Source organism: Brienomyrus brachyistius, chromosome 25, assembly GCF_023856365.1.
Source record: "Brienomyrus brachyistius isolate T26 chromosome 25, BBRACH_0.4, whole genome shotgun sequence".
NCBI classification, from domain to species: domain Eukaryota; kingdom Metazoa; phylum Chordata; class Actinopteri; order Osteoglossiformes; family Mormyridae; genus Brienomyrus; species Brienomyrus brachyistius.
The window spans coordinates 170,281-189,505 of NC_064557.1; the positions used below are offsets into that span (position 1 = coordinate 170,281).

The 19,225-nt window shown below is 43.2% G+C and overlaps 1 protein-coding gene across 3 annotated transcripts in view; it reads right to left on the reverse strand.

The window, feature by feature from the left end:
- The window catches only part of LOC125720713 (follistatin-related protein 5-like), a 96,265-nt gene that overhangs the window by 69,057 nt on the left and 7,983 nt on the right, over positions 1 to 19,225 (reverse strand). For 2 of the 3 annotated variants that reach the window (XM_048996478.1, XM_048996477.1), the window contains 2 exons: positions 10,549 to 10,687; positions 5,187 to 5,220 (listed from right to left, as the gene is read on the reverse strand). In XM_048996478.1, the coding sequence (XP_048852435.1) occupies positions 5,187 to 5,220; positions 10,549 to 10,683 (169 nt within the window). In that variant the 5' untranslated portion in view covers positions 10,684 to 10,687. The remainder of the gene's footprint in view (positions 1 to 5,186; positions 5,221 to 10,548; positions 10,688 to 19,225) is intronic. The other variant, XM_048996479.1, reaches the window with a different exon arrangement.

Genomic DNA, 19,225 nt, shown 5'->3' on the forward strand with positions numbered 1-19,225 from the left:
TGAAAGCCATCGTATCACTCCTTCCCTTCAGTTGTTTTATACACCAACGTACAAGGCCTGACCTGCCCGGCATTTCCATAACGACCGCGCCGTGCTCACCGGGGAAACGGCGATAAACAGCTGTGAGCGGAGCTCAGCACCTTCCCGCAGTCTTTCGCTGTCCCAGAACAGCCGAGCGTAGCATGTCAGCACATGCGTGCTTGTGTGTGCGTGCATTCACCGGTAAACATTCAGAATTTAAGCCACCTATGTGTTTCGTTTAAAACAAAAAATATCAGAATCATCACAAATAGCCACATCCATACGAGCGTACATAAAATTCAGGCGACTTAAAATCAGTGCACATGCTAAGAAGGGAGTTAGACAATAAACATACAGAACGCATTTTGTATGCATTTTAGAAACTACTAGAACAGTAATGTCCTGTTGTTCTTCGGCAAATTAAATCTGTCTGAAAGGGAGCCAATCCTATAGGTCAGTGACATAATTCACCGAGTAGCTTAATTCTAGATAATGAGCTTCCATCTACACTAAAAATAAGCTCTCACAATGGGTTATCATGGCTCGCACTGGGAATACCTGACTTAGATCACCGTCTGCACCTCAGTATTAAAGTACATCTTTCCTGTGTTAGAAATACAGCAACATGCATTTCATGAAACCGGAACAATATGTAAAATATTTTAAAATTCCAATTCATTGTATGTAGAACGATTCTGTAAAATATGTCCTCGCGGCGAGCTTGCGGATTTATTAAAAATGCGCACTTCGTTTTATTTCTGCGGAGTTTCTGCTTGCCGGAACATCTCATTTGAATACTTCACAATCAGATTAGCAGCTGGAGCAGCGGAGGGCTCATTGACTCGCCCAAATTGAAATGCATCCCTCATAGTGTCAGACCGAGCAGCTCTGTTTATCAGGCTAGCAATGCTCCGCTAATTGTAAACTCATCCAAAACGCCTGCAGCTTATTCACTTTGCAATAAGCCATCGGAGTTCTTTATTCATTTGGTGGCACATGCTCTGATTCGTAGACACTTAGAAAGTAAATACGGGCATTTCATGACAGGGGCGGGGCCACGGGGGGGTACTGGCCCCAGCTGAAAACTGATTGGTCCCCGGAGTGCCCCTCCCACTTCACTCTCTATTCATTGCTTAATAATACGATTGGCCTCTCCTTATAAATTACCGCGTTTCATATCCCCTCAACCTTAAAAAATCGTCTAATTACCCCCATTCCACAGTGTCTATAATATTAAGATGGTGATTTTGCATTTTTACCCTTGTTATTTTTTGATTCCTTTAATGTTACACACCACTGGAATATCGCTTATTACTTCCTCTTTGATAACACGAGCCAAACCCTAGGAATATTTGACTACCATTTTTTTTTTCAAACCATGGACCTTATAATTAAACTGTAACTAAAGACTAGCTTGGTTTTCTATCCTGTTGGAAATTCCTCAGACAGCTAAGGTCGAAAGTGCATGTTTTAAGTAGCTATTAACAGAAATATTAATGTTAGACATGTCACAAGGCAGCGGAATGGAACTACAAAGGCTACAAAAGAAGAAAAAGCAATTGAAATCTATTAATAGCCATTTTGTTTTCCTAAAAGAGCTAACACGTTAATATTTGTTCATTGCTGAGTATTTTTAGGATATTGTTATGGCTACAATGTTTACAGCATTAAGACCATAATATTAACAATTAGAATTACATACAAAAACTCAGATTCAGTCTTAAATTCATTATAAATCTTTGGCTTCAGAACTTGCTGGGAAAAGTGTCATACATGAGAAAAAATATAGTACCCATAAAATAGTAAATAGGGCAAAAAAGTTAGTTTCCGGTACAGTTATATTTGCTCTGTTCTGTGTTTTCAATATAGTGTTAGCGTAAATCTCACACCATGTTCCAAATAACACCCGAAGCGCTAAATATCGTTACACGCGTGCCCTGCTTAGGCATGAATATTCAGTGGATGCTAATATTGACTTTTCCAGGAAGCGGAGAGCGCTGCCCTCTGCGTTGCGTGACATATTTGCATTTCCTCTATGCGTGAAAGCTGGCGTGGGAGTCCTAGCTGGCCGCCCGTCACCTACATCCTTGCACGACCTTTTAACAGCTGCCAGGAGGTTAGTGGAAGGAGCAACCTGTCAGCGATAAAGCCGCGTGCGATGCAAAGGGCCAGGCCTCGCCTCATTTGTCCCTGTGGATGCGCATATCACCAGAAACCCAAGGAAAAAAAGTGCGAATATTGCTGAATGTGAAGTGAGGTCCCCGATCTCACTGTTAGGGAAGGACACCAATATGGCCTGCGCTACCCAGAAAAACTGGATAGAAATCAGATGATTTGTGCATCGCGGAAATATTATACCTCCAAAATTAAAGAAGTTTGAAGAGTGAAATATATTCGGATGCATACTATATTTTTCTGGACTGTAATATAACCACTGTCTTGTGCCTCAGGGCGTAAAATATATATGATATAGCGCACGAGCATGAGAATAACACATGCATAAATGCACACAAACACACACACATATATATATGATGTACAGCAGGAGCGTAACACATGCATAAATGCATGAAGATTCGGCGAAAGACCAATACATAATAATAACATTCAACAAATAAAGCAAACAAACATGCTATAATTGTCTGTAATTGAAAGTACGCTATTTATGTTTAATTTATGTGCTTGCAAAACGTTGCAAAGTCATGAATAACTATTAATAAGGTAACACAGTTTGTTAAACGCACTTAAAATTCGGCAACTGCTCAAATTAAGACAGAGTGGACGCATTAGGACGCAATACAGACTGCAGTTAAGCAAAATTTATATGAAAGCTAAAGTTATAAACAGACGTTAAGACTTCGTAGGCCGTTGCTTTAATGCGGTAGAATTGAACAGTAACACGGCGGTTTATAACCTAACCGTGCGGATGTAACGATGGCGCTTAGCCTGAATCGAAGTCATCATTGTTTAATCTTCTTATCATAAAATCCTTTATCGCTGCAGAGAAGTTAATACTGTATGAGGTCCCCCCCCCCCTCCCGCCCCACCACCCCGATCCTCCTATCTCAAATCTAAAAACCCCACAGGTGTTTTCTTTGATGTGAATATAAAATGGGGACAGACACTTTACACTTTCCAAAAAGGTAACTGGGACACGAACAAAGCAAAAGGAAAAAACGGCAAGACATTTGCTTGTTGCTTGGTGTGAAAGTGCTCGTTTGTGCTTTCCATATTTAATATAATAATTCAAACAAACAAATAAATAAACAAATGCTAACCTTTTATATAATCCGCAGCAGTGTGGGGCCTTTGTGATTTGGGGATACCCTGTTGTCTCCCTCACACACTACATTAAATATTTAAATGCCTTCCTTGCTAAAGAGTTGCTGAGGCAGCATGTTCTGAATCATCCAGGGGCCCCCACTGACTTTTTCATTGGGGCCCCAGTGACAACAAATCTGCTCCTGCATACATACAAAGTGTGCGATTTATGTGACTTCAGACTCTTTACTGGTCCTTAAAGAAAAGCATGGAAGGATCTTGACACACCCATCCGTCGATAATATGATAGCGGAATTTGAACGGTGTGTCAGTTTAGGGATTCGACACAGTCTTGCGCCGGTTTTTGGCTCATGGGTTGGTCAGTAACGTTCTCATTGGATCGACAGTGATCCCTGGCTTCCACCTCAATGATCCGGTGTGAAGACAAGCCAGAGGGTAAGCTGAATGATAAGGTGATGGGAGCGGATTAAAACGAGAACTAAAGCCCAAAACTTTCTGCCAAAGGGGAGTTTATAAGGCCGTCATGAGGCTGCCATAAACCTGAGCCCCCGAACTGGACTGGGCCAAATTCTTTGTTCACCCTTCGTTGCTCCTTCGATCCAGTCATTCGTTTTTTTCTCTGTGAAAGCAATTTTAATTGCTTATATGTAGCAGGTCATTTTGCGGTTTGTAGCTTTCGTTGCAACTATCATCTCCCTACCGCAAACCTGAGTCAAGATGGTCAGCAATTTATGCGTGCATCTATAAGCATTGTGGGTAATCTGATTTTCTCTCCATAATCCCTGAGTAAAAAAAAAAACACAATTCCCGTTTGAGTATTCAGTGCCATAACGTGCCATACTGTCAAAATTCCTTATTAATATTTTTCAGTCATAGGATGTCAGAACACTTAGCTTCTATAGAAGAGTACTTGGGTAAAGACATTCACCACTTCAGTGCAAAAGCATTCAATTCTCACAATCTATACACTGCTTTCATAATAAATTGGAAACTGGAGAATCGATACTTTAGAGAGAAACCCTGCAAGGAATTTTATTTTAATTGGTACTGAGGAATCCTTCCTAATGCTCTTTTCAGCATCACTTTGGTGTGGTGATATATAAAGACCTTCAGCACTGTTGAGGTTTTTAGACCAACGATTTTCCCCAGGTTTTAGTGGGTGATAATGCGTTTGTCAATCAGCAGAATTCAAAGCCAAGGATCAGATGGGTCAAACTGTTTACTAATAAAACGCGTCAACCGCACGCTCAATTAGCTTGACCTCTGGGTCAAAGTGCGTCGTGTGTGCAGGCAAATAGCTGACGAGACGTTAAGGTGTTCTAGCTGCCAGTCTTCAAATCTGCCTGAGTGAACGTCCGTTTTGTCACTGTTAGAAGGAAGCCCACTGACTAAGAGAAAACAGCATCGTGTGCGTGGTTTTACACCATATAAACGGTCTTCGCTGTGTTTTGCGTCTCCAACAGATATTCACACTATGGAAACGCGGGTGTGAGCTTTTACGCGTTTGTGGATTTGCCTTTTTTCGCCAGTGAGTCCAGTTTTCCGTGTTGTGGTACTGGTATTTAAGCCACACCCCTGACCAATGATGAGGCAGGGATTTGCCACTTCATTTTGCCCCGAGGTTGCCGTCACAATGAGAAAAAGCGGGCAGTGGGCAGGCTGTCTCAAACAGCCCTACGCAGCATCCCAGAATGGGTCACGCACTAGTATTTATAGCAAGTGGTATTTATAGTAATGCTTACCTAAAAAGAGAAAGTTTATTTTTTTAAGACAGTATGATGAATAATCATAAATGTTGCCATCAAGGAAATCCGCAGCGCTGGTGGAGCCAAGACAGAAACAGACAAAAAGTAAATTTTGAATAAAATTAAATAAAAGCCTACCTTTTATTTGCAATCCCTCTGGACTACCTTCCTGCTGCAAAGAAAAAATAAGAATAAATCACTCATGGTCAGCGGATTTTTGTTTATATACTTTCAGTGTAACTGTATTGGTGCGAGGATTTAATCTATAATAAAACCATTCATTTAACCAACATAACCATCTAAAAATATTCATAATTTTTCAAGTGATCAAACGAGTTTTTATAACTGTATATATTTTTTCTTATAGTCCATTGTGATTCAAGCAATACAGAATATTATACATATGCGATATACATGTTTATTATCATATATACAAATAAATACATAATAACGTTCACCACAACATTGTAGTATGTAGAAAATCCAATGTCCGGCACGGTGCATTTTTGCTGACAGAGAGGAGAGAGAGGAGTGCGTGCAGGGATGGTCTCCACCCCATAGTGCAGAGGCTTGCATTAAGCTTGGATGACAAATTCGCTCGCCTACACCTGCTGGGAGCTGCTTCAGAATCACTTCTTCAGCAGGAAAACGCGATAGGAGGTGATGAATCAGTATAGGCGTCTTTGCAGAGGTACCACAGCGAACGCTCTGCGTAAAGCCAAAGGCCGCGATGAGGGCTTGTTTCTATCTAGGCGTCATTTCTCATTTTTATTATGATTTGGTCGGGGACTAACCAACAATAGACGTCCCCCACCTCCCAGAGGTCCTGCTACATTTTGGGCTCCACTAAATCGGGCCCCCAACCCAGAGCAATCCAATCCAAATTCTTTAGGACCCCTTTCGCTTAGGGGCCCTTGGAATTGTCCTTACATTCCCCTCATTACCCCCCCCCCCCCAAGCCAAAGGTTTGCATGTAGCTGCATTCAAACTCTGAGGTGTCACGTGACCCATATTCTGCTCCCTTTCCTACTCTTCTCGCAGCTTTCGACCGAAACCGTTAGCGTGTCGCAAGCTCATCTGGGCCCCCGAGTGTCCCCCTCTGAACTAACCTGACACGAAACTAAAGACAGCAGCAGGGAGCAGCGACCGACTGAAGGTTCTTTAAGTTCCAGCCACAACGAGGCCCCATGCGTCAAAGCAAACCTGGAGGTAGATGGAGAAGTTTCACCTGAGCAAAAAACAGAAAACTGTCTACTCTAGTGCGGTAGCTATAGATGTTATGCTAATAAGCAAAAGAAGAGGAGGGAAAACGATATGGAACATGACAAAAATTATAAAGCAGCCCATCCTTCTATTTGTCAGTTTTAGCTGTAGAGACGGAGCGTCGGTTTACAATGGTTCAATCCCACCCCCCCCCCCCCCATTGGTTGAGACGACCTCAACGCGCTCTCGGGGGATTGGAGCACCCAGCTGCGTGACAGCCAATCATCTGCCTGATGACAGGAGCTGACTGACAGCTTCTATCTTTATCTTATCTACAAATCCCAGGGACCTCATTTCACTAAACCTCGCCTTCCAACCCGAAACTGGGAAAGCATTCTGTCCGTTTATCCCGTTTTAATCAGGCGTCACCTTGAATACCGAGGGACACCCCTCCCCCGAGTTACCACTTTGATTTCCAGAACAATGGGAGCAGCCTTTGAGTGACAACGTCAGGGTAGATGTCTGTGGGAGCCCCCCCCCCCGCTGAGGGCGGTATGATTTATTTCCCGGGGTAAATAAGTTTCCCAGGTGAGTACTGCTGTCGCGCTTCTGAATCATGCCACAGAACAATATCTGCTCCAATCTACCAGATTCTCTCTGCTTGCCTGCTCCCGTTTATCGTGTCAGGAGTTACGTCTGTGTTTTCCTCCCGCGTGGCTGTCAGGACTCTCGGACAAAGTAGTGTTTAGTGCGTTCGCTGCTCAAAGATGCCGCCCCCCCCATGTTTTATGTTGGAGTGTCACCCAGCACAATAATTTCTTTATGGTCCTGACTCACTAAATAAAACAATAAATATAATAGATCATTATCACGACGATGCTTCATTTGCCATTTGCGCAAGAACGAGTACATTGGAATGCGTCTTTTAAAAATATTTTATTCCGTTGAGATTTACACACACATAATATGCAGATAGCAAAGCCTGAAGTCTGGCCATTCATCCCATGCAGGGGTGTGTAGTCCAGGTCCGGTATGTAAAAATCCAGACCAAGATTCTGTTTCAGCCAGCCAGTTGAGTCTCTGTGACTGTGATTCCTTATGCATTCGACTGGTTGTTTGAAACAAAATCATGGTCTGGATTTTTACTTTATGGACGTGAACTTTCCACCTCTGGTCTTGAGTACCCAGAGCATTAACCTAGAGAGGTTAAGGGCCTTGCTTAAGGACTCGAACCGACAACTTCCCGGTCACAAGCACAGTGGCAAATTATGAGGAGCATTCGCTCATAATTTCAGGTCATGAATGTGAGCATGCACCCTGTGATGGACTGGCACCCCCATCCACGGTCTTCCCCTCCCTCCTCCACGCTGCCTGGAATAGATCCCGGCCCCCCTGCCTGTCCATTCTCCTAACCTTGACCGGAATAAATGACTGGAAGCAAAGTACAATGAATTTTAGGCATAAATTTTGTGCATTTAACCAGTAGAGATGCATTTTCTAATGTAGCCGGCATGGGGGAAAAAAAAAAAAAAAAAAAAAAAACCACCTGCTTAAACCGATCGAGTGCAATAGAGGGTCTTAATCAGAGCTGAGGCGAATGCCGCCTCTTTGGCGAGTCCTGGGAGATTCTCTGGCTGACAATCCTCTTCGGTTGTCATTGCCTGCGATGTTCGCCTCATCGAAGCGCGTCCAGTGTCTTCATAGCTGCACCCCACTGCCCCCTCCCCCTGTAGCACTGGACCCACTAAGAGATGTTGCCGCGTGGAGTAAGCAGTTTGCACGCAGAGCTGAGCGAGCGGTACTGTACGTGAGGCCTCATATTTTTTCCCTTGTGCTTCATGGGCGTTCAGGCTCTTGTTTCATTGACAAGTAAAGCGCTTCTCTCCACACACTCAGCAGCATCTCCACTTCCGCTCCGCTCGATGTCCCTGCGGCTCCTGGCACTTGTGATTGCTCGCCACGTACGAGGATCCGCTGACATGACTGTATTTGTACCTATCGCAGACAGGCTTTACAAATGCTCCCGACAGCAACTTACATTGCTGGAACCACTGAGTTGTTGCATGTTTCCAACTATATAAGTTGTTAACATCGTTAGCAACTATGCTTTTGGGAAACATACCCCAGGATCTGCATAGTTAGTTCAATAGTCTGTGGTCTCCGAGTTTTACAAACAATTCAAGTAAAGGCTAGCTGTCTCTTAATACATTCATGGAAGACAACTTATTTTGAATACTAGGAGACCTGGAGGGGGTGTGTTCCACAAAGCAGGATTTCTCCAGCTGGATAACTTAAGCCAAACATGGACGCTGTCCTATAGGAGGCGAAATCAGACATTCCTATTGGGCGATCCTTACATTTGGCTTAAGTTATCTGGCTAACGAAATTAGAAATATCCCCTCACTTTAATCCCAGTCTTTTCACCAGGGGCGAGTTACAACACCAAATTCATTTAATTTCACCCAACACTTTCATCCAAAACAGTACACTACCATTACATTTTACAATGTACATTTTACAATTTATGTGCACTCTCGGGAATTCAGACCCATGACCTGTGCGTTGTTAGCAAAACAGTGTTGAGCTACAGGCCCCACCCACAGTGAAAATGGATAATAAAGTGAGACACACTCCCTATCCTACAATCAACATGTTTCATATTCCTTTAATTAGTATTGGATTGTCATAAATTAATGTTCACCTAAAAAAGCTGAAAGCCGTACAATAGATGCTTGTTTAATATTCAAAGGCAGCACTTAAAATGACTGTTTATTGGCTGACTACACAAGGAATTAAAGGTGACCTCAGTATATTAATGTGCGGCCTGTCGAGTCTTTCCGCTGGCTGCAGAGCAGTACACTTAAACCTCATTTGTCTTCATCAGGAGTCCACAAGACCAGGATTCATTTTAGCTTCACAAAGTAAGTTAAAAATACTCAACACCTAAGCTCCAGGATTCAAAGGCGATGTACCTGGAAGGTATAAATGACTCACGCAGCGTCAACAAAGACTACAAGCCAGTTTGAAGGGTGGATGGAAACGTGCTTTAATGAGAACAACCCTGCTGTTCAACTCAGTTTCACTGAAAAGCCATTTGGAAAATTAGATTTTCTCAACAATATCTTGGAAGGGCAATGGCCTCAACTCTTAACAGCGCTCCCTCTGCAAATGTCGAACAGATGATTCATCAAAGGTGTTTTCCTAATAAAGCTGTCTTAATTAAAGCATCGTTCCATTTTGCCTTTCATTTTTCTACCGGCCCGACGTGAATTTCTCATTTGGTGTGAAAAATCTTTGCCCGATGTGCTTGCATAGGTTTATTACACACCATCTGTCTTACTTTGTGATGTAAATACACTCAGTGTTGGAGTTAATGTCGCTGCCGTGGTTACATCTGCAAATCATGTATCTACAACTGGGAGTTGTGGCAGGTATCAGTAGTTGCGCTACGCCGCTGTGACTGGCTCTGGAGGACTTGCCAGGCTTTTAGCCAAAGCACTTGCTCAGTGTCCGAGATCCCTCAGCAGCCCTGCCAACATTGGTCAGCAGGCTGGCCCGAGATTTCCAATTCCAGACACGTCCGCGCACACATGCACACGCATTTACACGTACGCAACAGTTTATTGCCTTGTAAAAAGCCTGTCGAGATTGTGAACCATCCACCGCTTTTGATGTAGCTAATTTTAGATTTATGACAGAATAATATAGATCTGTTATAAGATTTCTTGCGTGCATGAGAGAACCTGAAAGCGCGAGTGTCACGCCAGATGTGGGAAAGCTGGGAATCCTGCCACACTCCCGTGAAGCTTTTCGTTTCCCTGATCATGTTACATTTCAGTAGCTGTGCCTGGCTGTCTAATCGCTCTTTGTGCCTTAAAGTACAGTCCCTTCAGAAAATGGGCCTCATTACCCCTGCGATATGTTCCTTTGATTTACAAAAACATCGCTGGCACCCTGATTAAGTATCCGGGCTGCTCCGGGAGTTTGGGCAAAGCGGGGCCCCTCGACGTCCAAGTATTTAACAGCGTTACATTACAACGCCGGCTGCTTCCGTTCCGCTTTGCATGCGAGTGCGGCTCCCCGACCGCATTAACCTTGGTCTCTTGAGTGCCGCGTCCATCCGATTCTGGGCACGGCGCTCGGGTCGGAAGAGGCGCAGACGGGCATGCGAGTAGAACCGGAGTCGCTTTACTCCGTGACAATGATCGGTGTTATTTGTAAACCGAATTCCCCTCGCGCTCGGGACAGCGGCGGAGGAGCTCGGAATGGGGCGGGGTTGGGGTGGAGCAATCGATACCTTATGCCGGAGCCTCACTAGTGGCTGGTTGCCTTTCAACCCATATCCGTCTTCGCTTGGTCTCCCCTTGGTGCCCAGAAACAAGACTCCCAGCAACGACAGCGCTCTCCACCATGCGTGTGCCCTCATTGGCATTTCCCTGCAAATAAAAGAGCAAGTGGTAAATCATTAGATATTGTTCCGGCGACCACACACTGGCAAACATCATCTCTAAACAGCGCCGCGTCCGTAAGTTAATGATGCCCATTGCAACTGCGGCCTATCAGGCTGTTGTTAAAGCTAATGATTTCAATAACACTGGGAGAGATTTACGCTGAAAATCTGTTTAAATCGAATACGTGGCGTCATAGAGCAGAAGCAGCAATGTAAACAACAATAGCAAATAATTATCTTTGTGTGAAATAACATCGTAATTTAGCCCATGAGGGCTATTATGCTCTGAGTGTGTAACAGCCCTGGACTGCTTCAAAATCATCATCAGTGCCCTCTAATCACTTTATTTGAGTGTTTTTAGCCTGTAGGAAATAAAATAATGATACGCAACCCATTTTAATGTAAAGCTGCACCAACTGGCTAAATTAAATAAGACTGGTAAGAATCCATAAAAGCGGAATGCTGCAAAACTCCAGCTATTGTTTAATTATTGTGGGTAACTATCCTTTTCCAATTATCACAATGAAGACTGATGAATGTAATGTCACGGATTGCCTACAATGCTTTCAAACGCTAAACAGAATTGAGACATAGCAAGTCGCGTAAGTCTCGAGTTCCTGTTTTAGAAGGACGCAGCACTGTCTTTGTCCCTATAAGCTCGCGGTATTTTTCCTCGTGCCTGCCACTTGTAGAGCTTTCACCTTGCACTTCCTGCGGCGTAGAATCACGGCATGGTGCCTTCCCTGTGCTAGCAGCAGGGGTCAAGGTCACATGCTAATAATCTATGGCTTCAGAATGCAGCTCAAAGCTCTCTATGTGGTCACCAGCAGACGAGGCAGCTGTCATACACTCCTGGGTCTTACCTCCCTCGCCAGTCTTTGATTCTAGTCTATATTTTGTCTTTTAATACTATATCATGTCATCATCACCTTCCGTCCTTCGCGCGTCATCTGTATAAATTGCGCTCACCTCAAATATGATTTAAGAGATTGTAATATTAAAGTCGTCCATTCCCTTTCGATGCATAATACATTGTGAATATACTTATTATTAACAGACATAAAGCCAAATTCAGTGCTAGATTCTGAAACCACTGCTGCTCAATGTATATGAAACATCCAAAATACACCTCTTTTCAAATCATAATTTTCTAATTGTTATCTTTCGTGTCTACCTTGAGGGGGGAAATCTGAATAGTCAAAACCAAAACAATCGTGACTCAGTTTTAAAGCAGTACTGGTCATTTTGTTAGGACTCTAATTAAATTTATGTGAAAATGCACTTAGAGGATGCGCATTGCTGAGGAATAACATCTGAACTTCAGTATGCTTCATTTCTTCTACATCTGATCATGCAGTTAATCACTGATATGATTCAAATCTCGTGTATTTTAAGAAATCTTTTCCAAAATACACAGATCTTGCATGCTATGCAACAAAAAAAGAAATAGTATGATTAGGCTGATACAATTCAATTTCCATTTTCATTCTTTGCATGAATATTAAGTAGTATGAAAATAGTACGCTTCTGTATGACGTATTTGGGTATACATTACAAATGACCATTGTCACACTGGTATAAGTTATGGTTTAATTACAACATTATATTTGTGAAGGAAAAACTTTGAACAATGAAGTACTGCTCTTTTAATACATTCTCAAGATACAGTCCAGTGACTGGCAATGACTAGTACATCAATATTCATTTGTTTTTTTTTGCCTCCAGTTGTAACAATTGAGCAGGGAGTGTCCAGTGACATACACCTCATGTGAAGCTTGATTGATTACAGCAGCAACAACAATAACAGTGATAACAATAAAAAACAATAAAAGCCAATACAATAACAATGGTAATACTTAGCGACACACTCTCTCGTTGTTGCCTTTTGTTTTGTCTATATATCTTTGGCTGTACAATCGCAGAAAGTCACCATCCCAGGGGACCACGGGACGCGGTTACATCCTTCTCAAGGTCTGCTGCCCGTCAAGAGCCGCCCTTTGAGCTACTCAGTCGCTTACAGGCGGTAATCAGGGACGATGATGATTTATGGCCGTTAACAGCGGAGCCCGTGGTCAACGCAGCCCCTCCATCTTCCCAAAATGCATTTGTTAATAAAAGATGAGCTTGTCAGCGATACCCACTATAGCTAGTCATACGCACATAGTAGATTTATGGATTGGGAATATATAATGAACATTATGGATTATAGGAAGAGTATATTTACATTGTAACGTGACATGTTAGCTGTATCTCATAATATATAGTAATTACCTACGTGTTCGGCTGTGTTGAATTACGCCGACAGTGACATGAAAATGAGCAAATGTCTCGAGCTACATCTTTAACTGTCAAAAGTGCTGCATGTTTTTACACCCCCCCCCCTTTTTTTTAGTGCTGTAGGGATGATTGAGACTTTGAAGAGCGTGTCTGCGTGGGCAGATGTGGTTAGTATCTGAATGCACTAGACTAACATATCTGACTGTGCGAGGAAGGTCCTGAAGCCCACAGTTAGTGGAAAGTACCGTGTACTGTCAGTCACGGCTGAGTTTAACCCCAACGGAACCAAAGACTGGTAACGGCAGCCAGTGATTGACAACCATAATACTCTCATTATTACCTGACTTGGTAGGTGGAAAAAAAACGCACAACACCGGCGTATACTGTGCTCGACCGAGAAAAAAACAGACGGTACCTCTTGAACAATATGTTTCTTTGGCATTTGAAACTTTTTAGCCACAAAAATACGTCCATATCTAAACATTTCCTCCTATCTGGCCCATTCTGTTCTCATTGTTACCATAGCCTGAGCAACATCTTGTTCTCTGAAAGAACTCGCTGTCATTTTTTTTTTGCATAATTATCCAAGATGCTATTTCTTTCGTCTTCTTTTACACCCTCCACGTTTCATAATGATTGTTTCCGTTGTTCCAAAATAGCTCGGGTTTGAATAAACTACATACATCACAAATATAGAGTTGAAGCCCATAAAGTACTGAACACGCATAGACTGCAGAAGAGAAAAGCCACACCACCAGAATTCCTGTTTACCTTCACTTTACAAGCCGTACTTTCTTCCTACACGAGCCATTTTCTCGTTTTGTTCGCTTAGAATAACATTGGTCAAAACACGCTACAGTAGAAACTTCATTTAACACCGCGTTAAAATTAAGCAGCCCTCAAGTAAGCGGCAGAACTGATTGCGGCACTATGATTAAACCTGAGTCTCAGTGGGGAACCAGCCATTGTGCCCCAGTCGCCTGGCAGACAACCTCTTAAGAGAGAGTCAAAGTCCCATCACTACGGAAAATAGACGATGTCCTGATGAATCGGTTATAAGTAATGATACAACTGGGCCAACAAATCCGATTCCCATCCCATAGATTCAAATCAGATTTTCCATTTTCAGACTTTACTTCGGGGGATTACTGCTATCCATAATGAATCATCTACGGAAGCTCAAATACATCCCAGATACGTCCCCAGCTGACACTGTGATAGCTGTAGATTCCATGCATCCCCATCCAGAGCCATTTTCCACCAACCAGGTAGTGGTGAGCTCTGGCGGAGCTGCTCCCAATTGCTCTTTTTTTGCAAGTACAGTCGCGAGGTTACGTTTCAGAACCCGTCGCGAAAGAGGAGGATTCGCGGATGTTTGGTAGAGTCACTAAAAATGGTAATATGTGCTTATTTCTATAGTTTAAACCCTAAATATGACTCCAGTCATGCTCCCAAAAACACTTTAATTTAATTTAAAAGTTAGCTTAATACATTACCCTTTTAAAAAAAACAAATCTTTGATGTAAAAATAGAGTACAGTATCGCCTAACGGATATTTGTCACACTAGCACATTTACAGTACAGTATACTAATGTTACCCCTACTAACTCAAAGAACACGGCATTGGCTGCGTTTTCGTTCAGAGTAAAGTAAACTGAGGTACTGACAGAAGTGAGTACAACTGAGAGTAAACGAACGGTACTGTAAACTTACTGACAGAAGTCATATACGTAACCAAGGTACAATTCAATAAAATACGTAAAGGAAACATGCAATTTTCGCGGATCTGTGAATTCGCGAATCACGAAGAACGAATGCACGAGGGCTGACTGTATAGAGACTTCTTGCGAAATAGAGATGTCTGGTGTTTAGATGTGCAGTAATGACTTATGACCTCATAGCAACACAAATTCACAAGACTTGGCAAAAATGGGAAAAAAACACCCATAATGATCAATAAGAGCGCTGAAAATTTTCTGTTTTGGACAGAAGCAACCGCCCCCCCCGCCCCCCCAAAACCATGCTGAGTATTCAAAACAAAAACATTGTTTTGATATGAGGTTTTTGTAACTGGTACACACTCAGTACAAAAGCAGGTATTTCAGCAAGCAGGAGATTAAGTGTGTCCAATGTTCATCCTGGTCACATGACCTAAATCCAGAGGGCCATTTATGCCAGTTAGAAGGATGTTAGTCAGACATGAGGCAAATCTGACTGAGAGAACAGAAACAGATATCTGCCTCCCATTATGAAGGATGGCAAGTGTAAAATATCAACCTGGCAGTGTCAGACTCCACAAAATAACGGTTGTATTTTCCCTTGAAGTCTTGCTCTTACAATACAAGGGAGAGTGATTACTTTAGTGTATTGTAAATACAGATAATTTTATTTGAACTGGGAGCACGATAAAGAACAGATCTATACATTCAAAGAGCAAGGCACGGAATTTACGAGCGCAGAACTTCCGAATTCCAGAACCATAATAAAAATGTCAGCCATTTGTTGGTGCGCGCAAAGCATGTATTGGCGCTGAAATCCTACAGAAGAAGAGGATGCATATTAAATTCCCGTTAACCCGTCAGCTTCTGTGATTACAGGCGTGACGGCAAATGCTCACTTCAGACAAGCACCCTTCAAAATGGCTGGGAACAATTTAGTGTATGTTGGGATTTAATTAGCGCGAGAGCGAGCTCGCTATCAGAACAATGGTGAACAGAACTCCGGGCTGGGAAAAAGCTGGTGACAACAGCAGATGGGTTTTGGACTACTTAATTGCGGCTTTCGTGCCAGACTAAACTAATGGTTCCAATGTGGCTGAGCCCAAAACAAACCAAATGCATTTGGTCTTAAGTGAAGAATATTGTGCGTGTACCATCCAGGTAATAATCACTGCTGAATGTTATACTTTTTTGACATGATCATGACTGAATGTTCTATACTCATTTGCAACATTCTGTTGGCTGTAGGAAGTCATGCTAGAACTTGTGATTTGTATCTCCTGTCCATTATCGGATCAGCGTCGATCGCTGATACAATAAATTCTACATCTCTGCGAACGGAAGTGACAGATCGGTGCCCTTATGCCACGTGACACGAACTAACATACTAGAAGATTTGAACTGATTTGTTTCTGTAAAGTTATCAGCAAAAACCCAAATATCTGCAACGATAAACAGCAGGTAGAGAAAATGATGGGGACAGAAAATATGAAGCATGAATAATTGACATTTGCACCTCTGCGGTTCGTTTTTATCAAACGCAGACATTTTTGCATCATATTTACCATGTCAGAGATGGAGATGAAACTACTGTTTTCAAAACATACTTCCCTTTCTGGTCAGTTCTGTTGTCCCACACCTGCAGGGTTGTGGGTTCGAGGCTCTACCCTGGCTCCGTGTGTGGAGTTTGCATGTTCTTCCCATGTCGTTGTGGGGATCTGAGTTCTCTGGTTTCCCCCTACAGCGGGTACATGCGAGGAGGGTAGGGGTACCTGATCACCCGCCCCTTTTTAGCCTGATCGATTGAAAACATCCCTATTCTACAGCCGACAGCCAGGCGGCGAAATCTGCCCTAAGCCACATGCCCCCCCCCCCCATGCCGAGTTGGACTGAGTAGTCACATGGGTGTGAATGAGTGCATGACTGATCTGTGGTATGTACGCCCTTTGATGGGATGGTGCTCCATCCCAGGCCTGTAGCTTCCTGGATGTAGTGTATATACAGTATGTACTTTGCAATAGACTGATGTCCCATCCAGGGTGGACTCCTATTCTCCCTGGGATGAGCTCCAGAATCATCTCCGATTCGGACAAGCTGACAGAAAACGCACGACCTTTTCCTTTCTCAAACACATAATTCTAGTCAATAGAAAAGCAAGAGTGTGACACCTGCTAATTATTCATGCTTACTCTCTGGGATGAAAAATGGCCCATTACTGCATATCTGTTCCACAGACTTCACTTACACCTGGAATACTGCCACACCCCCTCGGATCATTCCACTGGAACTTGATCTCCTACCAATTATTCAAGCCTCTAGACGAGGCTTTCCCCTGGCAGGCTCCAACAGTTCCCTTCTCTCCCCAGCTTGGGTGCCAGCACAGCAGGGCTCTGCTCAACATTAGTCAGGCCTCACATGTCTCCAGCAGGACCTGCGGGTTTCTGAGGTACCAAAGCAGTAAATAAATATGGCGGAGAAATCTCCAGTGCTGTGCAAAAATTCTGAGGCAGTCAAGGAAAATATTTAAAGCTATTTATCTGCAGAGTGAGTACGGATGGTCACTGCAAATAATGGAGTGACATTAGGAGAGGTTTTGAAATGGCAAAGCTAATACACTTTGACAGACATAATATCAAGATCATTTAAACATCACTGACTGCCTAAGACTTTCACACAGTATCGAATATATTTCGCGAGTGCATGTGCGTGTGTGTGTGTGTGTGTGTGTGTGCACACACTAGTACATATGATTAGAGGAAGTGAATACACAGACACACACGCCTGGAGGATCGATGCTTTTGTTTTTTTAAGGGGACAACAATTTTGCATTATCTAATGTTATCAGAGATGTCTCCCTCTTTGCTTAAAATGAAATCTGGATGAAATAACGGAATGTACTGGGAATACAAATTGGAATTCCGAGTATCTAATATGGATAATACAGAAAAGGCATATACTCTACTAGCCTGATGCCTCTATGTTCCCTGAATGTTCTTACACTGCACCTGAACAGTCTTATTAGGTTCTTACTTTGTTACTAGTTATTATGCAGCTCCTGCTCCGATACTGCTTACACTCATACCTGAAACTTCATTGGAATCTCAGCCTAGTTGACTCCTCAACAGAATGAGAAAAGTGTCTGCTAAGTATGCAAATATGAATCAATATGGGAAGGTAAACACGGCATCTATGCTGCGACTGCGACAAGATAACATTCTCATCAATCTGTACCCTAAAGTAAGAAGAGATGGGTAATTTATGTGCAGAGAGTAAAAGTCCAGACCGGGATTTTGTTTCGACCAACCAGTTGAGTACCTCTGTGACTGTGACACTTTATGGTTGGTTTAAACAAAATCGTGGATCTGGATTTTTACTCTCTGGACCTGGATTACCCAACTAAACTAACCTCACACTAGTAAACACTACTGTGACAAATAGTAGGATGGCACAACACATGGGGGCCACAACAATTCTATTCCTTTTCTGTAATCATTCGCCATTTATTACTTAAGACCAAAAAAATTTTAATTCCAGACTCTGTATGGCCTCAAGGGGCGGCATGGTGGTGCAGTGGTTAGCACTGTAAGGGGCGGCATGGTGGTGCAGTGGTTAGCACTGTAAGGGGCGGTATGGTGGTGCAGTGGTTAGCACTGTTGCCTCACACCTCTGGGACCCGGGTTCGAGTCTCCGCCTGGGCTACATGTGTATGGAGTTTGCATGTTCTCCCCATGTCATCGTGGGGTTTCCTCCGGGTACTCCGGTTTCCCCCCACAGTCCAAAAACATGCTTAGGCTAATTGGACTTGCTAAATTGCCCGTAGGTGTGCATGTGTGAGTGAATGGTGTGTGAGTGTGCCCTGCGATGGGCTGGCCCCCCATCCTGGGTTGTTCCCTGCCTCGTGCCCATTGATTCCGGGATAGGCTCCGGACCCCCCGCGACCCAATAGGTTAAGCGGTTTGGAAAATGGATGGATGGATGTATGGCCTCAAAACAACACTGATGGTTTTTTACATCAGCAGGAAATTTTCAGTACGTAGTCCCACTCTTCATAGCATTACTTGTATTTCTTTGGTGGAGTGATATTTCCTGCACAATTGCTCTCGGAAACTGAACACTTTACCACGGTGACCTTTCCAATGATGTGCACTTGAAAACCTGACCCTCTGCTCTCAGCAAGAATAAACATGCTGAATTGAGCAGATGAGCATTTCTCGACTTGATGTATTCTAAATTAAGGTGGGAGTCTAATAGGCGACAGGGGACAACTGCTAGATTTAAATTTACGCTGCAGATCTATTTCGCAAGCTATTTCTAGACACAGATTTTAGAATAGATGCATAGAGAGGAACACCGGACAGACGAAGACTCTGAATGTCAGACAGACACACGGACAGGGAGGCAGATTTAGTCAGTCAGTGCATCTAATCGTATTTCAGTGTCCTGGTGTAGAACTGGGCTAGTGGCCAGGAGATGAGAAACCCACACATATGTTAAAATTTGTAGCATCCTCGAGCCGAGTACAGGACCAA